This window comes from Patagioenas fasciata, chromosome 3 (genome assembly GCF_037038585.1).
Source record: "Patagioenas fasciata isolate bPatFas1 chromosome 3, bPatFas1.hap1, whole genome shotgun sequence".
NCBI lineage: Eukaryota > Metazoa > Chordata > Aves > Columbiformes > Columbidae > Patagioenas > Patagioenas fasciata.
In genome coordinates this window covers 43119573-43143550 of record NC_092522.1, presented here as the reverse complement: position 1 = coordinate 43143550, position 23978 = coordinate 43119573, and the positions used below count along the sequence as shown (strand labels likewise).

Below are 23978 nucleotides of genomic sequence, written 5' to 3'. Positions count from 1 at the left end.
GCCTTTCTCTAACGTTTTTCCTGCTGTTTGCTTTTCTGATAAATAAATGTATCATTAAAAAGTGAGTCAGTAAAAAGCAGACTTGGTCAATGCTATTTCACACTCAATATACTGATTCCTTTTGATGAAGGTAAGAGTACTAACTATTCTTCCTGTGGATTACTTAGTTGAGGAGGATAGTGACAAACTGAAAACAGTGAATTTATTGCTAAGCCTGATCCAGATGAGTCCATATCCCTCTTGTCTCTACAGTGAAGGCTGCTTGGAAATGTGCGTCAACTTCATCTACCAAGTTGTGGTCTTTATGGGAATGTGTTGATCAAGCAAATGAACCATTGCCACAAGCTTAGGAGAGCGAATTTCCTGTTTTATAACAAAGCTTTCATTGTTACCAACTCAACTCTTTGTATTGTTTTTGAGGAGAGTGCGCTCCGCAAGTAGCTCAGATTTTTTTCAGTCTGTACTGTTGCTCTGTATGATTTTGGTTTTGTTTTGTTTTTTGCTTTTTCATTCAAAAGCTAGGGCAAGAATGGACTGAGTGAAAATGAGAGGGAGAATACTGGATGTCTGAGAAAATAGTGTAATTATTTATGATAGAAAATACAGCATAAACGAAAAATAATCAATAATACTGTTTTGTAAGACAGAGCTAGAAGGAAGAATCAGAGGAAAATATCTTAAGTAGAGGAATCCATCATTATTTGGATGTCTGATCAGCTGTTGGGTCAGCCTCTAAGTAGCTGATCTTAAGACGTTCTGTGATTTGTTGTGAAATATTTCATTTAATGGTGTGGGCTCTTGAGTGTGAAATGGGACTAACTGTATCATAAGAGTTTTGATGGGGGGGAGTTGCCCATGACTGTATAAAGTGGGATTTCATTTGGGCTGAGGAGTGCACTGGATTTGTGTTAAATAGCTGTCTTGTTTATAGAAGGACATGGGAGGTGGCTGCAACAGTCAAAGGTCACCTTTCTTTCGGACAACTGGAAGCTGGAAGTTGCAATTAAGCTCTAGGTGCTGTCAAGGTAACTAAGTGATGTTTAAGTGAAAGTAGTTTATCCTAAATAAAGACTGACTTTTCCTTGTTAAATGCAAAGCATAATCAGAATTCTTGCCATCCCAGTGATTGCCCCTTTGAAAAACCTCACTTTTTCTAAGGTGCACAATTTTGTGTTTAGTTGCATAATCTATGCTGTTGCAGTAGCCCCTTCTGCTAGGTTAATATTTCAGACTTCGTGTGCAAATCTGAATAAAGCAGGAGCAAAGCATGCCCAAGGACCCTCCCCAGAGTTTCAGTATTCACAATTAATGGTGAGTTGCCTTTGCTAAGCAGTATTTGGTGTGTCTACATCCAAGAAGGAGACCGAATGCAACAAATATTCTGCCCTTTTTCAGCCTGTTCCTCATAGAACACATTCTTTTGACAGGAAAGGACTATTGGGAATTGCTATCTTGCTCACACAGTGTCTATATCAGCGGTTGCAGTGATCTCGAGCTGTAGCAGCTTAGTATTCTGCTATGAGAGAAAAAGGTCATAACCAATGGCAAGATGCTATACGACTATGCAAGTGCCCTTAGATACAGGATCTTGCCACTGTTTCAAAATTATTTTTTCTAAAGGTGGATTTTGTCCTGAATAATTCTTTAAATGTCACCTCTGTATTGAGTGATTTGTAACAAATACGGAGTATATCCTTGGTTGTCTGTGGTATATTAAAGATGACTGACTTAGCAAGTCCGCACCACTTTTGAGTTGCTCTGATTGAATGGTGTAATTGTTTCTTGTTGCCCTGTGAAGGATGTGTTAAAATTAATTCAATAGTTTTGTGGGCAGCACAAGACTCCACTTTCCATCTGCCACTCTGCCCCCAAAAATCCAGTATAATGCTAGATCAGTAAACCTACCAGATTTACTTCAAAGAATTTGAAGCTGCGTTTAACAAAGGTATTTGAAACTGACTCTAAGTATTTCCCTTTCCTGTTTTCACATGCTAACCTCTCCCAACACCACTCTCTAAAATTATGAGAATGAAATAGAGTAAATGTCAAATGAGCAATATTTTTCTTTTTCTTTTTGGCACTGAGCAAAGTGGATCCCAGATGTCACCTTGTTCTTTGAATGCTACCATAAACAAATTTTAGCTGCACTTTTCTGTTACTGCAGAGAACCTAATGCAGAACTTCCATGTTAGGCAAAAAGGGATTAAGTCAGTATTTTCAGAGATTATTTGCAGATAAAATAGCTGAGTTGTAGGAAGCAGACCTACTACTTATTGATACATTTCCTTGCTGAGAGATGCCTTCTCTAGGTGAAGCAGGACTCCGACATTCCGTTCATTTACCTCCCTTCTGCTGAAGAGACTCCTGAAGTGTCAGCTCCTGCTCTGTTTGTTCTCTGATGTTGCTTTCTATAGGGATGTTACTGTAGTTCTGCTCAAATTTGTAGTAGCTGGGAAGCTGGTGGCTGATTGAAGACTTAAGATTTTTACCTGGTTCTGCAATCCACCACACTGTCACATCAGACAGTGAACTCTTATAAACTAAAGAAAGTGAAATAATTATTTGAGTATTCAAAATTAATTTGTAAATTAGAGTTCATGCTTCCACCTATAAGAATTGGTAGGAGTAGGTCAAGCCTAGGAAAAATAGGGTCGTTTGGTTCTTGGGAAAGATTTGGTATTCCATACATGTGTCAGAAGAAAGGCACGTGGGAATGATGTACTGTGAAATGCCTCTCCCAGTGCTTGTTTCATCAATCCCATTGACCAGAAACGAGGCTCCTTGAGCCAAACAGGAAGAGTAACTTTGCCTTGTTATGACTGAGAGTAAACTGTGATGAGTCAGAAGGAGCTGGACAGAACGTAAAAGATTAATATTTTAGAAGAGCCAGAACACCTGATTGTGCATAATGAAAAACCTGAAAATAAGCTTATAAGCCTGTGTTCTAAGTAGTTTTATAAGAATTTATGGTGGTTTTGGTGTGCTAAAGCATTGAGGGGGGGTATCCTTTAGAGCTTCCCTCAACTTACCTTTTAAAGGGAGGTTCTTTAAGAACAACATATTTCTTGGTTAATGTAGATGTTTGCTATCTGAAATAAGCCAGGAAGTACTTTCTGCAGTATTTATTGGGTGGAAAATTCAGTGCTGCTCTGAATCAAGAGTGGACTGCCAAAGAAGTCATTCATGAGTATGCGTGTGTTTATGAAAGAGAGCTTTCTACCTTCAATTTCGTCTTGCTAGTGAGCTTCTCTCCTGGGATTAGGATCTCTGGACACTGAGAATTGCTTTCTAGTGAATTTGAACACATATTTGTATCCTGAATTTGGCTTCAGATATGTATACTTTTCATACATTTCTATGCATCCAGTTCATTTTGCAGTCATTCATGTTAACTAGGTTTTGGGGATGTTCCTGAATGCTTCACTACCTCCACAGAAAAGGTTGTTTCACATCTTTCATACATGCTGACTTCCGTTAGTACAGTAATTTCATTTGGGAGTCCTCAGCTAGCAGCTTTAGAAACATTAATGAGCTTGGCTGTAAAATGCCCTTATGTAAATATAATTAACCTCAGACTGCATGATGGCAAGCCTTATGTATAGAGTGACTCTTTAATTGGAATAGGAAGAGAATCTAGCCTGCCTGACACCTGTGGTTTAACTGCGGAGCCATCTTTTTTCTATGAAGTAGAGAATTTAAATCATGACTTATCTCCAGCTCTTGCTGAATACTGTCAGAAAGCAGTGAAAGAGAAGCTTAATGGATGCTTTGCTTTTATGAGACAGGAGAAAAAAATGGGACCTTGGGAGGGACATCTGTCTTGTTCTATGTGCACTTAAAAGGTTTTTATCGAGGCATAAAAAGTTGCTTTGTTCTATGCTTTGTCTTTTTACTGTTTATCCAGGCAGTGATGTGGTGCCAACAATTCAATAAAGGGATTTCTCAAAATATATCTTATTAACTGATCTTAAACCTCATGTATATGGCATATGAGTACTCACAAAAAGGAAGGGAAAGAGAATTGAGGAGTCTCATCTTCTTGTCCCCCTTAAATCCAGAAACAATATCTAGTGAGAGAGACGGTGACACTGATGAAGTAGATTTATGTGAACTGTGCCTGCCAGGTATACATTGAGGCTGAGGGTGTGGCTGGAGCCGCAAAGACCTTGAGTTTGTTAATGTTCAAAGTGTGATATTCAACTATGTCTTTTGAATTGGGAAGAGGGAAAAAAGAGAAATTCTCTAAGAGCTTTGGAAATGTCTGTTCTATGAGTGCTTTTTTCTTAAATATATCCTGGGTACATTTACACAAGTTTGTTTATGTATGAACTTCAGCAAGCAATGTCAGAGGAAAAAAGGATAATTTGGTACTGTGACCAGAGGAATTATCTGGTCTTCTATCTACCCACTACCTTATGTATATTGAACTCTGGTAATAAATGAGGATTTGTTAGTCAGATATTGTGAGCATGTGAGGTACTCAACCTGTGGATTGACCATGATGTACAGATTTGTACAGTATAAACAATACTCTGATAAGTACTGGACACAAATAAGGGTTTTCAGCCTGGCCCAAAATTTGGCATTGCACCATCTTTGCCCTTCATCTCCACTGGATACAAGACCAAAAACACAATTCCATAATGAAATATCTAATTCTGGTTTGTTATCCTGTTCTTGCTTTGATATAAGGAAAAGATAGCAAGAGAGTGACTTGAGGAACTTGTTGGAATGAAACTTGATGTTCTGCTTGAGGTTGTGAGTATTGTAGTATCACTAGGTACTTCTGTGGGCTTTTACATGTATAAGATCAAGCGGAGTTGCAGGCTTCCCAGGTAAGGAATAGCAGGATGTTTGAAATTCAGGGAAATATTTCAGTTTTCATTGCTTCTGGAGACATTTCACTGTTGAAAAATCCCATTTTGGCAGACAAAGTAAGCAAGTGCTAAAACTGGAAACCATTTGTAGATTAGGAGATCCTGGACTGTGTCTTAAGCTAGTTCTTATTTTGTCTTAATTTGTCTATGCCTTGGAGAAGAGGAGACTGAGGGGTGACCTCATTAATGTTTATAAATATATAAAGGGTGAGTGTCACGAGGATGGAGCCAGGCTCTTCTCGGTGACAACCAACAGTAGGACAAGGGATAATGGGTTCAAACTGGAACACAAGAGGTTCCACTTAAGTTTGAGAAGAAACTTCTTCACAGTGAGGGTGACAGAGCACTGGAACAGGCTGCCCAGAGGCGTTGTGGAGTCTCCTATTCTGGAGACATTCAAAACCCACCTGGACACATGCCTGTGTAACCTCATCCAGGTGTTCCTGCTCCAGCAGGGGGATTGGACTAGATGATCTTTTGAGGTCCCTTCCAATCCCTAGCATTCTGTGATTCTGTGTGTTAGGTAAAATAAAGTATGTTACTATTTTGATATCCTTGTAATACACTGTCAACTAAGAAGTGTCCCTGCTGAGGCAAACAGTAAATCAGTGGAGCTCAGAGACAGGCAGTGTGTGCATTTGGGAGTTTAGTTCTGAGACAGATCATGCTGAGAAATGGATTTTTGCCCAGGAAGTTTGCCAGCAGGGGTAAGGAAACCAGGCGGTGGTGCTGGATCTTTAGGATCAAGAGGGTGCTTAACAAGCCAGACATGCCCTGGTATGAGTGTCCATCCAGGGCAGCTCTCTAGGAGGGCTCTCTGCCATGACTGTTTACACTGGAATGTTGCTTTTCACAGATAATACATCAATATCAATGTCAACAGTAGCTTCCTGTTCTCTGCAACAAAGTGAGCTGTGTGAGTGAACAGGAAAGAGGGCTGCAGCTTTTCCAGGAGGCTCTGGTGGTCAACACCATACAGATGTTTCAGAGTTTGAGCAGCCAACCATCCCTGTAGTACCTGGACTGTTGTGTAGGGCACACAATAAAATAGCAGCACTACTGAAAAGTTTACATTTATATAGAAAAGACCCTGTTCTGCATTTGTCCATAGTATATGCAATTCCTTAAATGAATGTTATTTCTCTCTCTTCTCTCTGTCCTGTGGTTAGTGTGGTACTCCGCAAATAAAAAAATTCATAAAAATGTTTGATTATTTCCAGCTTCTTATTTAGTTCCTTTGCATTTCACTACAACAAAATGAGACCTAAATACAGGCTTCATACAACCTTCATCCTCACTTCTTAAAAAATTTAACATTCCATTTACTGACTAATATCTGTTTCTCATTGAGTGCATAGGTGAGGAGGAATGGTTTATATCTTTCTAAAAGAATCTTACGTGTCTTTGGGAAGTATTTGATTATTTTGGAGTGCTTATATTTAAGAACTAGTCATTGAAAAGATTGTGAACCAAGCATCTGATCAGCTTTTGAGGAAGCTTGAGAGTAAAACCTTTCAGGAAATGTCTACAAGCATTTTGAGGCTTTTTACTGCTCTCTTTGCTCTCTGCTGTTCGGATTAATAGCACTTGTGGATATGGGCATGCATTACCTGAAAGTCTCTATAACTGCAGAACCCATTTAGTTACTGCTTTTATGCCCAAGTCATGATGGACATTTTCTGGGTGTCCCAAACAGAGAAACAAAAATCCTTTCCTGTTCTGCAGTTGGCTGAAATGTCTCTTTCAAGCCTCACCATCTTGCAACTTCAGGGGATCTGACACTAATAGAAATGTGTATCACTGGCTGTGGAAATTCACATTTGGAGCTGCAAATCTTTATTTGGGAGAAGATGGGGATGGTATGATTGCAACTGAGATCGCAGCTACAATAAGTCAACTCATCAACTTCTTAACTGCTGTCAGGTTGCCATGGAAGTGAGTGGCACTTCCTGCTGATGCTGTCAGCGATGGCAATTGATTAATGGTAGTCCATCCCTGATTTCAGGTATATGAATTGGATGGACTGAGGTGAGGTCAGGTTTATAAGTGTACTCTGCTCTGAAAGGAGAGCTTTTTAAATCCGATTAGCAGTTCAAAATGTGGTAGATGATGAAACTGGTTTCAGGATAATTTTAGGGCACATGACAGAATCCTGTTCTAGTTCACTGCAAATATAAGTAGCCAAGTTAGCAAAAATTGTGGAAAATTTGAGGAAATTGTTTAGTGAATTCAACTATATTGAAGCTCCAAGCAGAAATACATAGGTTAGCAGAACACTGAAGAACAAATGTCTGTTTGCCAGCGTGTTGGAAATGTAGGGAGGTCCTGGCAGCCAGCCTAAATTCTTGTGTTTTAACAGTAGTATGAGATGATTTAAGTCCAGGATTTCATCTATAGCCTTCTGAGAGCACTGCTCATTTGATGTAAATCAGTAAAATAGAAAGGCTCATTGTGTGACTGACATGATAGGGGCATTTTCAGCAATTTTGCTTGTTCCTCATAAAATAAAGTGGCTAGTTTAGCATTCCGGATCTTCAAGTATTACAGTTGATTGACCTAAAAATATGTAAAATAGCTGTAAACTGTAGATTTTCTTCTTAGCTCTAGTAGAATGGGTAACAGTTCTCTATAAAAGAAAAAAAAGGTGGCTTGATAGTTGGTGTAAAAAATGTTGCCACATCATGTCTTTTCCCCTCCCAAATACAAATCACAGTTCTTCACCTTTGCCTTTAACAACTGAAATGTTTATCAGCTGAAATAAAGCAAGCCTAAGCAGACAAAGAACTACAGGACAATCTCAAGTACTTTTCTTGATGTGCCTCACAAAAATGTCCTGTTGTTACTGTGGTGATAAGGTTAGGCACGAAAACTGCAATTGAACAGGTGAGAGACTAGTTCTTGCAAACTTCTTGCAGGGGGAAAGAAGCAGTGCCTTGGACAATTGCTAACAATAATTTGGGAGAGTTCTTTTTAGGCATATGTTGCAATTTTGTGACATGCGTTGGTCAACAAAAGTTATGTGTGGTTGAAATGAGGGAAGAAGGAAAGTTGCTGGGAATTGCATGAAGTACAGTAGGTGACATCACAGCATCATAAATTCATGCAGAAGTAATAGTCAAGAAACTGAAATCAAAGTTTTGAGGAAGTGCTTCAGTAGGGCTGACCCAGCTTCTTCTGAAGTCAGTAAAGATCTTTCAGTTAATTTGAGGAGAGCTGCGTCAAGTCTGGATGAGCTCCAGTTCTTTTCCCAGACAATGTATGGCTGAGGTAAGGCTTCCTAAATGCGGAAAAATGTTAAGTGGGCCATCAGAAGAATGAAATCGCAGGATGGTTAAAACTTTTTAAGAATGCCAATGAAAGTGAGTGGTAATGATCCTGGTTTTCCAGAGAAATGATAAATAGTCTAAGATGGCAAGGGACTCCTTCTTATGCCGTGTGCTGGCTTTTCTGGAGAAAGGTCAACAAAAATACTTAATATGCTAGTGCTGGGTTATTTTACAAAGGCAAACAGACTTTTTTTTTTTCTGAAGTAAAATATAAATATCTTGCACATATCTAAGCTGTTTCTCTTGTACCCTGAGGTCAAACTGAGCAAGGATTATAGTTTACTCTTTCTTTTCCATATGAATGGAAAGCCACAGACATTATTGACATTTCTAATGATGGAATGAATATATCCCATTAGTTTTAATGCAAACAAGGTTAGAGCTGAGCCACAGTACTCCAGATTTGCACTATAGAAGCAGTAAACTTGTTCACAGAGCAGTAAAGATGCAGTCAATTAAATTCTTCTCTTACTCTATCTGCAACCCAGAGACAGTTCTGGATGAGGAATGGTCATCTTGTGAGCTTTAGCTTATGACGCTTTTGCTTTTTTCTGTCTTCAGATATCTCAGCTTATGACAGAGACCAGTCGAGAGGGCCTGACAGAAGCAGCATTGAACCGCTACAATGCAGATAAACCCTCCTTGTACAGCTTCCCTGCTTCCCAGAGCACATATGTCACCAGTGAAGTATCCACAGGCACCTCAGTGGCAGCATCATTTTTTGCCAGGTAAGAGAGATTTCTCAGATTTTCCTTCTCTGGAAACATAATTTCTTTCAAAGGAGATGATTCTGTAATATAGTGAAGAAGTGAGGTTGACAGACTACAGCACACATAGCAAAACATGACTATAGATACAGATGTATCACAAACTTATTACCATGGCAAGGTTGGTTAATCCACCTTGTCGAGGGTTAAGATTGCGGGGTGACAATCAAACCCTGGCAGATGTATTGTTAACCTCCTCTCCCCCCCACTTCCCCCTTTTGCCCCTCCCTCTCCCCCCTTCCCACTCAGGACAGGCGATCGGGAGGGAAAGAAGGACAGAGAGAAGAGAGTTGGAAAAGTTAAAGATGTTTTACTGATGCTACTAATAAGAATAGAGAAAATAATACAAAATCTACAAAACCAATCTTGTAAGTCTCAGCAACTGCAGAGCCAGCACCCAAAGTCCTGGATTAGACTCTGTAGCCAACCGGAGCTGGATTCAGTCTCTCACTGGCCTCAGTTCACAGGGACGACCAGCAAGGTCCTCTCCTAATGTCAGCCATGAGGAAAAAAGGGAAAAAGGGGAAAGGGACGAGATCCTCGTGATCTCCCACTTTTATATGAAGTATTCACGTGAATGGAATGTTATACACCATTGGTCAGTCTCTCGGTCATCAGTTTTCTCGTTGCCCCTCTCGCGAGATGTCCATCCGTGCTTATCAATAAGTTTGCATTCCATTGCTAGGTTTACCAAAACATGTGTTGGGTTCTCCAGGAAAATGCAGCTAACATGAAGGCTTTAGCTGACAGGCAAATTCACTAAAAGAGAAACTTGTTTTTAACAAAACCAGGACACACTGTATGCATTTGTCTGTAAGATGATGGGGATGATACTTCTACCATATTCTGTGAAGTATCTGTTTAACACTTGATTTGAGTTAAAATATGATTTTGGTCCCAGAATAATGCCTGATCTGCTGATGTTTTTAGAGGGTGTATCCCTGAATGGGAAGGATGTAACCAAGTAATTTTCCGAGATAGGCACTTAATTGTATAGCTAACTGGAGGTAGGTGGTTATATCTGGCGGGCAACCTTCAGGCTTCTTTATTGAATTTTACTTCCATCTAGGGAAATTATCAAGATTTCTACTTTCAGACTAAAAAATTCAGGTTTCTGATTTCAGTTTATGTCCTGTCCTGCTGTTGAACTGACCTGAGGGTCTAAACTCAGCCTTGGAACACCCTTTCTGTTGAATATTCAGCCGATGTTTAAAAAAAATCTCTGAGATAAAGTCCATTAAAAAAAAATCTTATGGCTGTCTTTAGTGACTTGTACTTTTTTTTTTTTTTTTTAATGGTTGTAGCAGTTAATAAGTAAAATACGCATTATCAACCATGGAAAATTTTTCTGTGCAGAAATATGTTCTTTTCAGAACATAATCTTTTTAGCCCGTGTGAATCCTTATGTAACTGAAGAAGCTGAAATAACCCTTGTCTTTTAATGCTTTTCAGTAATGAGATTTACTTGGGAAGAGTTTTTGGAGTAATGAAATAACAAGAGAATAAGCTATTTTTATAGCACTTCTACTTCAACCTAGTGAGAGGTCTGAATTTCAAAACACGGAGTGAACTTTTGAGTGAATGCCTCAGGCGTACTCCGGTTAACTTCCTATGCTTTAAAGAGCCAACTATTAGTTTTTCCACATGATTCTATTTTATTCCAAAGATAAATGGAAAACTTACAAAGTTGTTAGACTCTGTAAATCTGGAAAGAAGATTTTGCTCTCCTGTTTTTACTCACAAACATGAGGACTGCATATGTTCAAGCACTGTGACACAAGAAGTGAATCATGTAGAGGGATTAAGAGTAGCATTTAGAAGACCAAGTGAACATTGTTTAGAGTACCTCTGCCATTTTTTTCTTTACAGATGTGATGCTGCAAAAGCAAGTTTGAATGGTGACTGTGGTCTTGATTTGCTGCCCTTTTCTGTTTAACTGCAGGCAGTTTAAATTAAAATTGCTGAATGTACTCATATGGTAATATCTAACCAGAGTGCAGATTGGGATTAGCACATATTTTAGCATGAACTGATTTATGAAGATGGCTTAACTCATTTGTTCTTCATTGTTTCACTGTTTTATGCTGAGAGAATACATTTGCTCTTAATATACTCTGTTGAAATGCAAGAAACTAATTAAGTTTACTCTAAATCCCTAGTGTAAATCATAGCATTTTAAGAAGACCTTTGTTAGTTTCTAGCTGTTGGTGTGAATCTCATGTTTAGGCTATTTATTTTTAAACTCTGTTTAGCAAGACAAACTGCCTGGTTTAGTTTTGGGTATTGTATAATTAGATTAATATCACTTACGTAAGTCAGTTTTGTTCTGGACTTCAAGTTATATCATCTGCTTACAGTTTAAGCAGCAAATCCAAGTCAGTTGTTCGCTGTTTGACCTTTTGACAGGAAAATCCAGACTTGTTTTCAAAATGTGGATAGCATTAATTTTTTTTGTGTGTGTTTTATGTGTCTATTTGCATTTTTGTAAAGTTGAGGTAAGAAGCATAAGAACCTACGCGTATATGATAAAATACGAATTAGAAGGCAGTGGTTGTCAAACTCATTAACATGGTGCTCTGTTTACAGTATAAAACAGTCATATGTACAAGGCATATGAACTCTAAACTGCTTTTTCATATTGTAAGTGGCACATGGAGTAGTAACTACCAGCTATGCCTGATTTTTTTGTGTCACATATGACGTTTTTTTTTTTATGCCTGATTTTTTTGTGTCACATATGACGTTTTCATGGTCGTTAAGTAAGAAATCATTACACAGCCAGTGAAATTTGGTAATGTGAAGCTGAAGTTGGAAGTAGAAGAGCAGAAAATATTCTTCTGAAATTTGAATAATGTTCCACAGTATTTCACTCTAAGTTCCCTAACAAGCAAAGCAAAACTCAGATGAGGCTCAGATAGAAAAGTCATCCATCATCAGGAAGAAAACCCAATTAACTAAAATGCTGTAGTATGGAAGAAATGTCAAGGCATCGATGGGAACTTTTGGTTTTAATTACTTGAGAAACATCAGGCGTGGAATACTGGGAGCTCTTAATTTTTCTGTTCTCAGGCACTATTAGTCCAACAGTGATACTGACTGGCCTACAGCTGGCATTGAGCCATCAAGAAGTGTCTGAAGGCCACAGTAACTCTCAGTCTTTTAAAAAGCCAGGAGACTTATCAGTTATCTCAATACTTAACTGTAATGTTTCATGATCTATAGCTGACAGATTTCCAAGCCAACTAAAAGGGCCACAAATTCTGGGAATTGTAATTTGTTGGTATATTGCTGCAAGAGAACTTAGGACATCTGAGGATTCCCATTTGACAGTATATGAATGTTTCAAAGGAACACACAGTGAAAACTGCCCCAAGTGCTCTGCTGGTAGGCTTATGAATATTGCATGATATAGGTATGAATAATGAATTTCTAATGACGATTCTGACATAGAAACTGCATTCAATCGATTGCACTTTCAATGACAAGCACCAAATTTGCCTTTCTGTTCAGGGCTGTCACTCATTTTTCTCTCAGATATCCTCCAATCCATGCTAATTTAACACCATCTTGCTTCTTACTAGTACACGCTTGTGATTAAAATAATTCATTTAATGAACACAAAATAATGGTAAGATTCTGTAATCAAAACAGAATAATTTGAAGAGCATTTTACATGAGCTAACTTTTGCCTCCAGTTTAGATCTTTGTCTTAAGAAGCACTGCATTTTTGGGCCATTGCAGTCTAAGGTGTACTAATCTCTTGCCTTGTGTCCTCCAAGCACAATGTACGAGTTGGCTGTCTCCAGTTAAGGGAGAAGTATATGTCAGTTCTGATGCTGCCAAACAACTAAGAGAAGGGCCTTCTGTTGCTTGTGTCCCTGGCGTCTCTGTGAAGCTCTATCATGTGAAAGGGCATTTCTGTGAATCTGACTTCAGCTTTGGCCTGATGACTCAATAAATAAACCTGCCCGTCTGAATAAAACTTCTCTATTGTGACTGGACTGTAGAGTTTCAATGGTGTCTAAAAGGGTGACAGCATGGTGCAGGAACTAGAAGTCAAAATTGAACCAGAGCCTTTCAGTTGTCCTTACCTAAAGGTTTGTGGGATTTGTTCCTGGTTGACCCTGTCACAGTAAGCTTGCTTTCTCAGAGAGGAAAAACTTCTATTGCACAAAGGAAAACCATAAAAGCCCATTTCAATTTGGACCTCAGATAAAGGTAGAGATGTTTGGGGAGGACATATTTTTAAATGGTAGTCTTGAAAGTTGTTTCCTGTTGCTGGTCAGGAAGTGTAATGATGTCTCTTGAACAAAAGCCTGCCTCAGTCTAAAATCAGATATAGTTGTATTTGGATTAATTGAGGCTAATTGGAATACAGATAATCTTAAAAGTATCCTGAAAAAAATCTGTTCTAGGGATCATTTTCCATGTGTTTATACAGCTTAAACACTAGGCAGGGCCACACAATGCTTTTGTTGTAGATGTAGGCAGGCATGTTTTCAAATGAAATGCAGAAATGTCCAGATTTTTAAAAAAACATTTTTTGAGACAAGATAAGAATAGAAAACCTTACCTTCTTGTATAACTGACGTGTAGGTACTCAGCATGGGATAAACTCTGGTTACAGTTACCGCCATTCTTGGAAAAACTGCTGGTGACCCTTTCCACGCTCATTCCCCATCCCTGTGTGGTTTGACAGCTGGGGGAGGAGGAGCTGAGGCAGCACCCTACTGTGAATGGATATTGTGAATGTTGTGTACATAATATTGCTGAATGTTCCACAGACTTCCCTTCCGCACCTGAATCCTTTTTGAATATTTTAAAAAATTCTGGTACATATTGCATGAACTACAAAGCTTACATGAAGACACTATATGTGGGACCCTCTTGTTAAAACCGCTTTGCTTTTTTGATGACTAAGCACTCATGCTTTGCTATATTTCTGCATGTGCCTGATAAACTGTCAGCTTATCACATAACTTTTAATGTTTGGTGTTTTTTCTGATAGGTACAATATTATGTGACTTTTGTTGAAACTTAAAATGATTTAGTCTGCACAATCTTTATGCTTATGGGGAAAATTTTTAAAGCCCAGAGGCTTAAAATTCAGAAACATCAGGGATTATCCTTAGAGACTGCATATTGTTTTAAATTAATTATACCATTTTAAGGTCCTGACTTGAATTTTTCAGAGGTCTGGTGGACATTCAGAAAAATGAACTTTTCCTAACATTGCAACAGAGGATTTGTGAGCACATGTGCAGCAAAACCATGTAAGAAAGAGAGGCAGCAGCTGGCAGAGAAGGAAATGGGGTGGAGTTGAGTATTCTTGTACCACAAAGCCCTGCTTTGGCTTGGGAAGCTCAATGAGAGAAACGTTTTCTGTGTGTCTGAAGCACTACACTAGCAGATGTGGAGCCAGATCAGGAATCTCCTCTAGATAACTCCTGTAATGTGTGCAGGTGCACAGCAGGCTGTGCAGGGACACTCAGGTCCTGCTGAGACACCCTTCAGGAAAGAGCCTGTAAACATTGTCAGAGAGCAGAAGCTGCTTGTACAGCAGCCTTTCTGAAAGAAAAAAAAAAAAAAAAAAAGTTCTGTTGAAGTTTTGAATGTTTTTAAATGGTCTTGACTGCAAATGACTCAGATGACAGTGTTTCTTCATGTTAAAGAATGGTGGACCCAACTGCTCTTTCAAGACATGCAGTGAATCCCTGGATTAGGCACTGCTTGAGAAGTCCTTGGTCATAGAATGATAGGATAGTTTGGGTCAGAAGGGACCTTCAAAAGTCATCTAGTCCAACCCTCCTGCAATGAGCAGGGACATCTTCAACTAGATCAGGTTGCTCAGAGCCCTGTCCAGCCTGGCCTTGAATGTCTCCAGGGATGGGGCATCTACAACCTCTCTGGGCAACCTGGGCCAGTGTTTCACCACCCTCATTGTAAAAAATTTCTTCCTCATGTCTAGTCTGAATCACTGCTCTTTTAGTTTAAAACCATCACCCCTTTTCCTGTTGTAATACACCCTGCTAAAAAGTGTGTCCCCATCTTTCTTATATGCGCCTTTTAAGTACTGAAAGGCCACAATAAGGTCTACCCAGAGCCTTTTCCTCTTCAGGCTGAACAACCCCAACTCTCTCAGCCTGTCCTCATAGGAGAGCTGTTCCATCCCTCTGATCATCTTGGTGACCTCCTCTGGCCCCTCTCCAACAGGTCTACGTCTTTCCTGTACTGAGGGCTCTAGAGCTGGACATGGCACTCCAGGTGGGGTCTCACCAGAGCACAGCAGAGGGCCAGAATCACCTCCCTCAACCTACTGGCCACACTTCTTTTGATGCAGCCCAAGATACAATTTGCCTTCTGGGCTGCAAGGACATGTTGCCTTCTTATGTCCAGTTTTTCATCCACCAGTACCCCCAGGTCTTTCTCCACAGGACTCCTCTCAATCCCTTTATTCCCCAGCCTGTTTTGATACTGAGGGTTGCACTGACCCAGATGCACTTGGCCTTGGCCTTATTGATCCTCATGAGGCTCATATGGGGCCACTTCTCGAGCTTGTCCAGGTCCCTCTGGATGCCATCCCATCCCTCTGGTGTGTCAACTGCACCACTCAGCTTGCTGTCATCCTCAGACTTGCTGAGGGTTCACCTAATCCCAGTGTCTGTGTCATTGATGTCAAATAGCAATGACCTCAACATACTCAAGAGAAAACTATTTTCTGAGACATAGGTGAAAACATATTTTGGTTTCTTGCTGTCAAAACTATGCAGAACCTAACAAGATTTTCTTTCATTAGCTAAACAAACTAAATTTAATGGTTAAGTTCTGGTCAGTCTCTCAGACGTTTTACATAGCTGTATATTAACAACTCTGATCAGAATTTCTACTCTTTTTTTCCTCGTCCTATACTGCATAAGAAATATGTAAAAAGAAGAATGTTATGATAAAAGATCCATAGACTGTCTTTTAGTAGGAATGCTGGCAGCAAGGTTTAAAACATCTGTAAATCATTATCACAAATACTTTTACCTTCAAAGCCACTCTTGGGTCTGACTAGTAGGGGAAATTTCAATCACAGTGATCTCAGGGAACCTGAAAGACTGTGAAACAAGTATTTAAAATTGGCACTTAGGTTTGAGTGAACAACAGCAGCTGCTTTTTCATACTTGCTCAATATTAGTCAGAAAACTAGGAGATCTGTATTCATAGTCACTACTTTTCTGTGTTCCCCATTGCTATGAGAGCCCTAACTAACAGGCCTTTCCTACTTGCTCTTACTGGTATTGTTTCATGTGTATGAAATAAATGCCAATCAAAAGGGAATCTTGACTCTGCTGAAGCTGAAGGCAGATGGGGCATAAAGAATACTCTTTTTCTATGGTTCAATGTAAAAAAAACCCCAAAACCCAAACAAACAAAACCCAAACAAGTATAACAAAAAAACCCCAACAAAACAACCACAAACCTAAAAAGTCCTGAGCGGAAAGACTGTAGAGACTGTGTGAGCTACATATAAGAATAACCAGTGCCTAGTAGTGGAGGCAATGATCTGATACGCAATAAAAAAATTAGGACTTAAGTGCCACATCTGGATAAGGGAAAGCAAATTTATCTGAATCATCTCTAATTTTGCATGGTAGTTCTTTCTTGGGTCCCTAACAATTTCCAGTGCTGTTTGGTATGTGGGTTGTGGTTGTTGTTGTTGTTTACAAAAAAGTTTAGCAACAAGATTGTGGACTAGGTCTATTTCTAATAGGAAGTGTGCAGGGCACATCTCTGAAACCATAGTATCTGAATCATTAGATACAGGCATGCTCCAGTTACTTAAACAAAAACTTTAAGTCTGCATTTTTAGACCTGGCTTGGAAATCTACTCGTGATATGTTCAATTTGGCATTGAACTATAAACAGAAATCATTTGAACCTTCGTGCCAGTTAGATCCACTATGTGTTAGCTGCAGATTAATAGCTTTTGTTCACAGCTTAAAGTACAGATAATGGACTTTGATTTTTAGACAGGATTTTGGGATTGATCCGTGGAACTATAAAAAGAAATAAGCTAAATTTACCCTTAGATTATTGTAGAATACTATAGTTGCAGGCTTAGCCTCAAAGCACGGAACTGATAAAATGTATGTAAATCCTCCTCGTGTTCCTAGTATCAAAGTAATCCACTTCAGATGTACCGAGGTGTTTACTTTAAGTTAACAAATATAGTCTTCTCAACTAAACATGTTTTGTTTTTTGTCTTTTTGTTTTTTTTTTTTTTTTTTTTTTTAATTATTTAGAACAATGTAAAGTAGCAGATTACTACCTAGGAACAATTTATTAACCATTGAACACAGAAATTAAAATTCCAATCCATGAAAGGTATGTTACTTTGATGTTATGTCTGTATTGAAATATGCTACACCTGCTTCTGTGCACTGCACAAGGAGAGTGTTTCCTGATTTGCACTTGCCCTACGTATGGTAGGTTTTGTATTGATAATAATGGCAATCACTGAATAATGTTGTTATTGTGAATGGTCATCAAGATTTGGAGTGTCTTGTGTAACTAGCCTTTCACAGTACTGAGAAATGTTGATAATTTTCTGAGTAAATCTCCTCTTTCCTCCCTTTTTCTTTGGAAGGTTTTGAGATAATATCTTGTTTCTCTGTCAATTGGAGACTTCCAATTTTATGTTATAAATATCTGGTTCTGTAAAGCAAAGGACTGCTTAACAGATTATTTTAAAATTGATATCTTGTCTCCTAAGTAAGCTTCATTATATTTTTTCTAATATATTAATATATTGCCTGAAAACCAGAATCTTCGAGTTTTTCTGATTCCTGTAAGAATCTGTGGTGTTTTGTTACTTTTTTTTTCTATAAATTTGTGATTACTTTGCATCATTTTTGGTTTTACTTTTTAATGTACCCAAGTTCATGAACTTGCATTTAGACTTGATTTGCCATATTATTTTTATATGATTGGTTATGTTCAGTATTTAAATCTAAGAAAATAATTTTGGAATACAATGAATTCAGATGTGCTTTTCCCTCAGTTTCTTTGGTCTGCTTATTTTCTCAAGTAGAACTCCATGAAAATTTATGGTAACCATGGACACCACTAGCTAGTAAGCAAATGCTTGTCCGTCTCAGATCCTAGAGTCAATAACTGATTATATTACAATGAAAAGGGCCAGTAATGCAAACACCTACTTAATCTCCTTCATGCAATGTACGGGCTTTGTAGAACCCCTGGGCTTTGTGTAGCTTCCGTCAGGGTAGAAGGAGGTAACCAAAACAATGCCTGTCTTTGCTAGCTAGCACTGGCTTTTGTCTGATGTTTCTGAGATGTTACCTCAGCTTAAAGTTTGTTTTCTCTGTAGCTCACTGATTGCTGCTATTATAGCTAAGAAGCTTTAGACCTGTAAATGACTCTGCTGGCCCCATTCTTACTGCAACTCAAATCTTAGATGTTGTGTACCAATAAATGCTTTGCATTGCCAGGAACAGTATTTGATGCTGATGTGATTGCACTGATTATTTTACTGGTTTGCTAAGGAAGGAGGCAGTTTTTCATGGATTTGTATTCCTAATTCTCATAGGTGATTTTGAGCATTCAGTATAAAAGTACAGAGATGTATGGAAGCTGAACTCATGCAGCTCTCCATACACTAGCCTAAATCAGAGGGAACTTCTTTTCTACTTCTCACCCCATCGTGTGATTTCCTGCTGATTTCAATAGATTGCAAAGGAGGAGGCTAAAGGTGGGTTTGGTCTTCTAATTTCTAAGCAGGCTTTTGAGGTGCCAGAATACTTGCTTTGTGAACACCTGTTCCCCACCAATTTAGGAAAACTTAAAAGGAGCTGAGGCTATTTCCTTCCCTCGGCACTGCCTTTCCCTGCACCTGACATGTATATTGAGAAAAATTGCTAGCAGCATATGCAGTAATCTGTCAGCACCTGTTAACAAAAACTCCTGGTGTTTAGTCTTGCCTTTTACTCTTAGGGCAGTGGAAATAAAAATGGACAGCATTAATCTTCTGACTTCTAGTATAGTTGTGACTGCCAACTGTAGTATAGGCAACTTCATGTTGATTTACTGTTTTGCATATTTCTTGCTTCCCTTAAACCTTGACATAAGAGTTCTGATTTATAGTGTCTCTATCTTGGCTTGTGGAGAGAGAAAGATGAATTGTTGTAGTTGCACTGTCTATAGCAGAAAATTATATGCACCCCCAGTTGTTTTTTCCCTCTGTTTTTAACACCATCAAACTAACCTTCACTCATAGAGATCATAAATCCATAGTAACAAGACTTTTTCCTAAACACCTGGAAGTTCAGAGTGGCAAACTTTTTTTTTTGTGATTACTGCTTTCCTGTTACAAGAAGTACTGTTACAGTGCTGCCCCAGTGGCCTTGAAATTCCCGCTGTGATTTACCATGCCTGTAGAGTTCTCCATTGCCTGCTCGAAGAGTCAGTGTTTTCTTAACCTTGAGAGCAACATATTCAATCACTGAGTGGCTTTTCCTTGCAATTACCAATGAATACAGACCATTTTAGTTTTTCTTGCTCGTAGAACAGAAACTCCAACAAGAAAATGGGTTGAAATGTTGAAGTATTTGTTGCCAACTAATTTAACATTAGGCAGGCAACTGCCAGTTGGGCTTGTATATATGCATCCTTGTGATATGGTTATAGAATATGATAAGACCACAGTATACCTGTATATGTGACTAGGTGGATTGTAGCAAGTAGAGATTTAGAACCTCACCTCTTTGGTCAGCTGTGGATTAAAAATGATGCCCATTTTACAGCTGTTGTCTGTTGGCATATTTCAGTCAAAACATTGGTTTAGTCTCTTCCTAGTAACTCAAGTTCAGGATTACAGGCATGCATTGCATGCAGGACTGGGACTCCAGAGCTTTGGACCATGCATCTTGATTCGACAAGACTAGATGCCTTTCATGAGACAGGCCTGTTAAAGGAGAAGACAAAAAAATGAGTGTACACATCTAGGAAACAAGTAATTACAGGAGCATTGCAGCTAACGGACAATTTCCCCTCTGAATGTATTTCTTCAGATTTCATGACTTTGTGTTGTAGCTTTAGAAGTTTTCTTATGCTTGAGGAATTCTAGGGGCTTTTTTCTCAAGTGTATTTTCTATTGTTTAATGAAGAATTGGCAGCGATTTCTTCAGTCAAAGTGTTGACAAGGTCTGCCTTTTGTATTCGGCTGTCTATTTTCAGGAAATCAATAGAGACTCAATTCATTTAAGATCTCTATTCTTCTAGTTAGAATTAGTTAATGGATTCAGATGTCCTTGTAAGGTATAGACAAAGAGATTCACTTGGATTACATATTAGTAATCTCATTTCTTTGAATAAGCAGACTTAAAAACTGCTGCTGATAACTAGCAAGGCAATCTTTGGTTTTATTATCCCAACAGTCATGAGAGAGAGGAACCAAGCTAGTTACTCTGTTGTGAGAATCACAGCAGTAATTTCTCTGATCTAACAAGGAATGCTGATTAAGTGAAAACTGTGGAAATCTAGCCCAAGACAGAAAAGACAATATTAGCAGAAATTATTTCTATTTATTCTTTGAATACCTCTTTGTATGCAAATACAGGGAGAAATCAGTCAGCCTTTCATTAGAAAGGAAAAAGTACACAGAGAAGAACTATACAGCATTGTGTCTCATGTTCAAGCCATCTGTAAGCAAGTTGAGTTACTAACGTGTGCAGGATGGAGCATATCAACACTAAATGAAAGTTCGAAGTTGCCCATTTCTGCTTTTGCTTTTTATTACTGAAAGATAAATGAATGTCAATCTAAAGTTTCTTGTTGCAATAGCTATTCCTTTTCCAGCTCTGCTCTGTCACCATGTTTGTCCCTTCCCACAGCAGCATTAACCTTTTATTAAAACAGAGCTACTTTAATTCAACCGTGTGAAGTATTTGACTAGTTGTGCACGGTGAAAAGTGTCTGAGTTATGTAAAACTTTATATTTTTATACATGCAAGATGTCACTGTTGAGACATTCCCAAGGGACACTCCTTTAGTTCAGGCCGGTTAATTCGCCTCAGACTTCTTGTTTGAACCTTGCTTGTTCTGATTCATTTTGGGTGTCTCCATAGGAGACCATAGTAGAGTGTGTGCTCCAAACCTAGCATTTCTGTAAACCTCAACTGTTACCTATTGCAAGTGAGACATAAATCGTCATGAGATAAAAGGTAATTCCTTGGATCTTTTGAATTGTAAGAGTCTTTAGGTTTCATACACTCAGATGCTTACTGTATGTGTGTTTTGTTTTGTTTTGTTTCTTCTTCCTACATGCATGAAGGTTAGAAGTGGGCTTGCATGATGAAAGCTGAGAAAAATAATCCTATGATATCACAAGTTGAAGAGAAACAGTCTTTATTACAGAACTCATGAAATAATGTTGAGAGCTGATAAGAATTAGGAATACATAGATCTTCTGAATCAAGCTATGCCTGAGAATGGAACTAGAAGGATGGAAAACAATAAACTCTGAAAGGGAAACAAAAATACTTAATTAAGTCATGGAATTCTGTGAGCACCAGAGAGCTAATATGCCACTATTTAAGGAGAGTTTAGTGGAACAATCCAGACCTCCAGGAACAATACTGGGCATGATACTGATCCAGGGCAAACAGGAAAATACTTGTGAGGGGATGCAATTAAAAAGAAAAAAAAAAAAAGAAAAAGGTGAAAAATCTTGCCAATAAGTTTAGGATTATGGAAAACCAGTGTTGGCCATACTGTTTTGAAATGTTATTCCTGAGGTAATTACATGTTTAGTTAATGAAGTACAACTGATAAAATCTATGTGGATTTCACTGAGCTATTTGGGTTAACACTCTGAATTCTTGATGAATACATTACAGCAATGTGAAACAAATTGGGAATGCATTAAATAGACTAAACTAGATGAAATTATGTATTATGCTAAATGACTCTGTTTGTGTTGGGATTCTGTACAGAATGCCATGGGGTATCAACTGGAAAAAATATTGTTAAACTTTTCAGGTGGTGTTGGGAAGGTTGTCAGTAAACAGATTGCTTTATCTTCTGGGCCAACAATAAGTGTTAAATCAGTGTCAAATGTCATATCATAAATCCAGTAGTAAAGAACATAGACCATGCTTACAGAATAGGGGCTTCTGTACTGAGAAGCACTCACTGGAAAGGATCTGTGTATCTCATTTAATTAGTTGCATATGAGCACACAGTGGGACACTGGCTAGGAGGACTAATTAAACTTTTGGATATCTGTAAGAATAAGAACATAATAAGAGAGACTGGGAAGTTACTTTAACTCTGCATTTAGAATAGATAGGACCACTGTTCGTATACTTTGTCTAGTTCTGATGTTCACAGTCAAGAAAGATGCTGAAAAAATGGAGAAGCCTCAGAGAAGAGACACTAAGATGATTAAAAGTTTGGAAAACATGCCTCTCAACAGCTTGACTTTAGTTTATCATGTGGATTTAGAGAGATGTGTTGACAGTGTGCAGGGAACAGAAACGTGATACTAGAGGGTTCTTCAGTCTAGCAGACAAAAGCATGTCAAGATATAATGGCAGGAAGCTGAATGTAGACAAACTCAGAATCCTAATGAAATGTGCATGTTTAGGAAAGGGCAATGACATGCTGAAATGAACAAGAGTAGCAGAGAGTTCTCTTTTAGTGCATGTTTTTTAAATTAAAGTCGATATTTGAACAAAAAAGGCTGTAGTTAACCGCAGATTGGGGGACTTTAAGAGATTTAATGTAGGGAAGATCCATCACTTTTGTTATGCTGGAAGTTACATTAGAGAGTCATAACAGTCTCACTTAACAATCTGGGAAGATGTACTCACTTGTGTGTGAAGGTGCAGCAACAAGGAATAGTATTTCTGCTTCTCTTTAGACAGCAATGCTGTAACAAAGCACAAGAAAAAGCTGCTATGAAGGAAGGAGCAGACTATTCAATTTGTTAATTTAGCTAAGAGTGAGTAACAAGTAAGTCTTTCAGTTGACATGTTGGGTGGGTTTTTTGTTTGTTTTGTGGTGGGTTTTTTTTTTTTTGTCAATGAACTTCAAGAAATGTTTGTGGGTTTTGTTTTGTTTGTTGTTTGTTTGGTTTTAAACTGCCAGTATCTGATTTTCATTTTTGCATTTTTACACAAAAAAGATGTGGGAATCTTTGTTTCTGTCATGGATTCTCTGGGCACACGTCTGCTGTAGTGGTGCGTTGTTTTCCTGCTCTCTTGAGAATCCATCCATTTCTTGTCTGTATCAGAAAGCACATCAGTATATATCATTAAAACAACCAAACAAACCAACCAACCAACCAAAAAAACCTAACAAAACCCCCCCCACGACTTCCTAAAGTTAAAAATGCTTTAGATCTTCCTTTGCCACTTGGATTGAGGATGGCAGTCAGCAAAGATGATGGGCATTCATTGCTGACAGAAGTAGATCAGTAAAAATCATGAGTTGGAGAAGAGCATCTGAATATTTTGACATACAAATTAGAGTGGAGAAGCTAGCAGCCAAAGCTGAAATAAAAAACATATTGTATCTGAAGGCAAAGGCTTTGAGGCAAATTTCTGTGCTTTAAAATTACTGGGATGAAACCAAGGCAAAAAAAAAAAAAATTCCCAGCTGTTCCACTTGATGGCTCATAAAATCTGAATAAAGTCCTTCAAGGGCTTTTTTTATAGGGAGAGACTATTTTTTGTATGTGTAGTTATGGCAGCATCTGGTTCCCATCTCTGGGAATTCAGAGAATCCACAGGCACCGACATGCTGTCTGCTGCAGAAAAGCTCTACAACACAGATAAATGATTCAGACAAGTGCTCAGTATGTAATGTAATTGTCTGCAAGCTGGAAAGATGTTGGTGTTTGCTGGGATGAGGCAAAATCTGAATCAGTGAAGTTTGATTAACATAAGCAATAGGAGCAGCCCTTGCTTAAAATTTCCTTTGTTCACCTGTGAAGAGAGGACTGA

At 38.5% G+C, this 23978-nt stretch overlaps 1 protein-coding gene across 1 annotated transcript in view; it reads left to right on the top strand.

Moving 5' to 3' along the window:
* Nucleotides 1-23978, top strand: part of KIF26B (kinesin family member 26B) — a 301610-nt gene that overhangs the window by 108458 nt on the left and 169174 nt on the right. The window contains exon 4 of the mRNA XM_065834763.2: nt 8765-8931. Coding sequence (XP_065690835.1) covers nt 8765-8931 — 167 coding nt within the window. The remainder of the gene's footprint in view (nt 1-8764; nt 8932-23978) is intronic.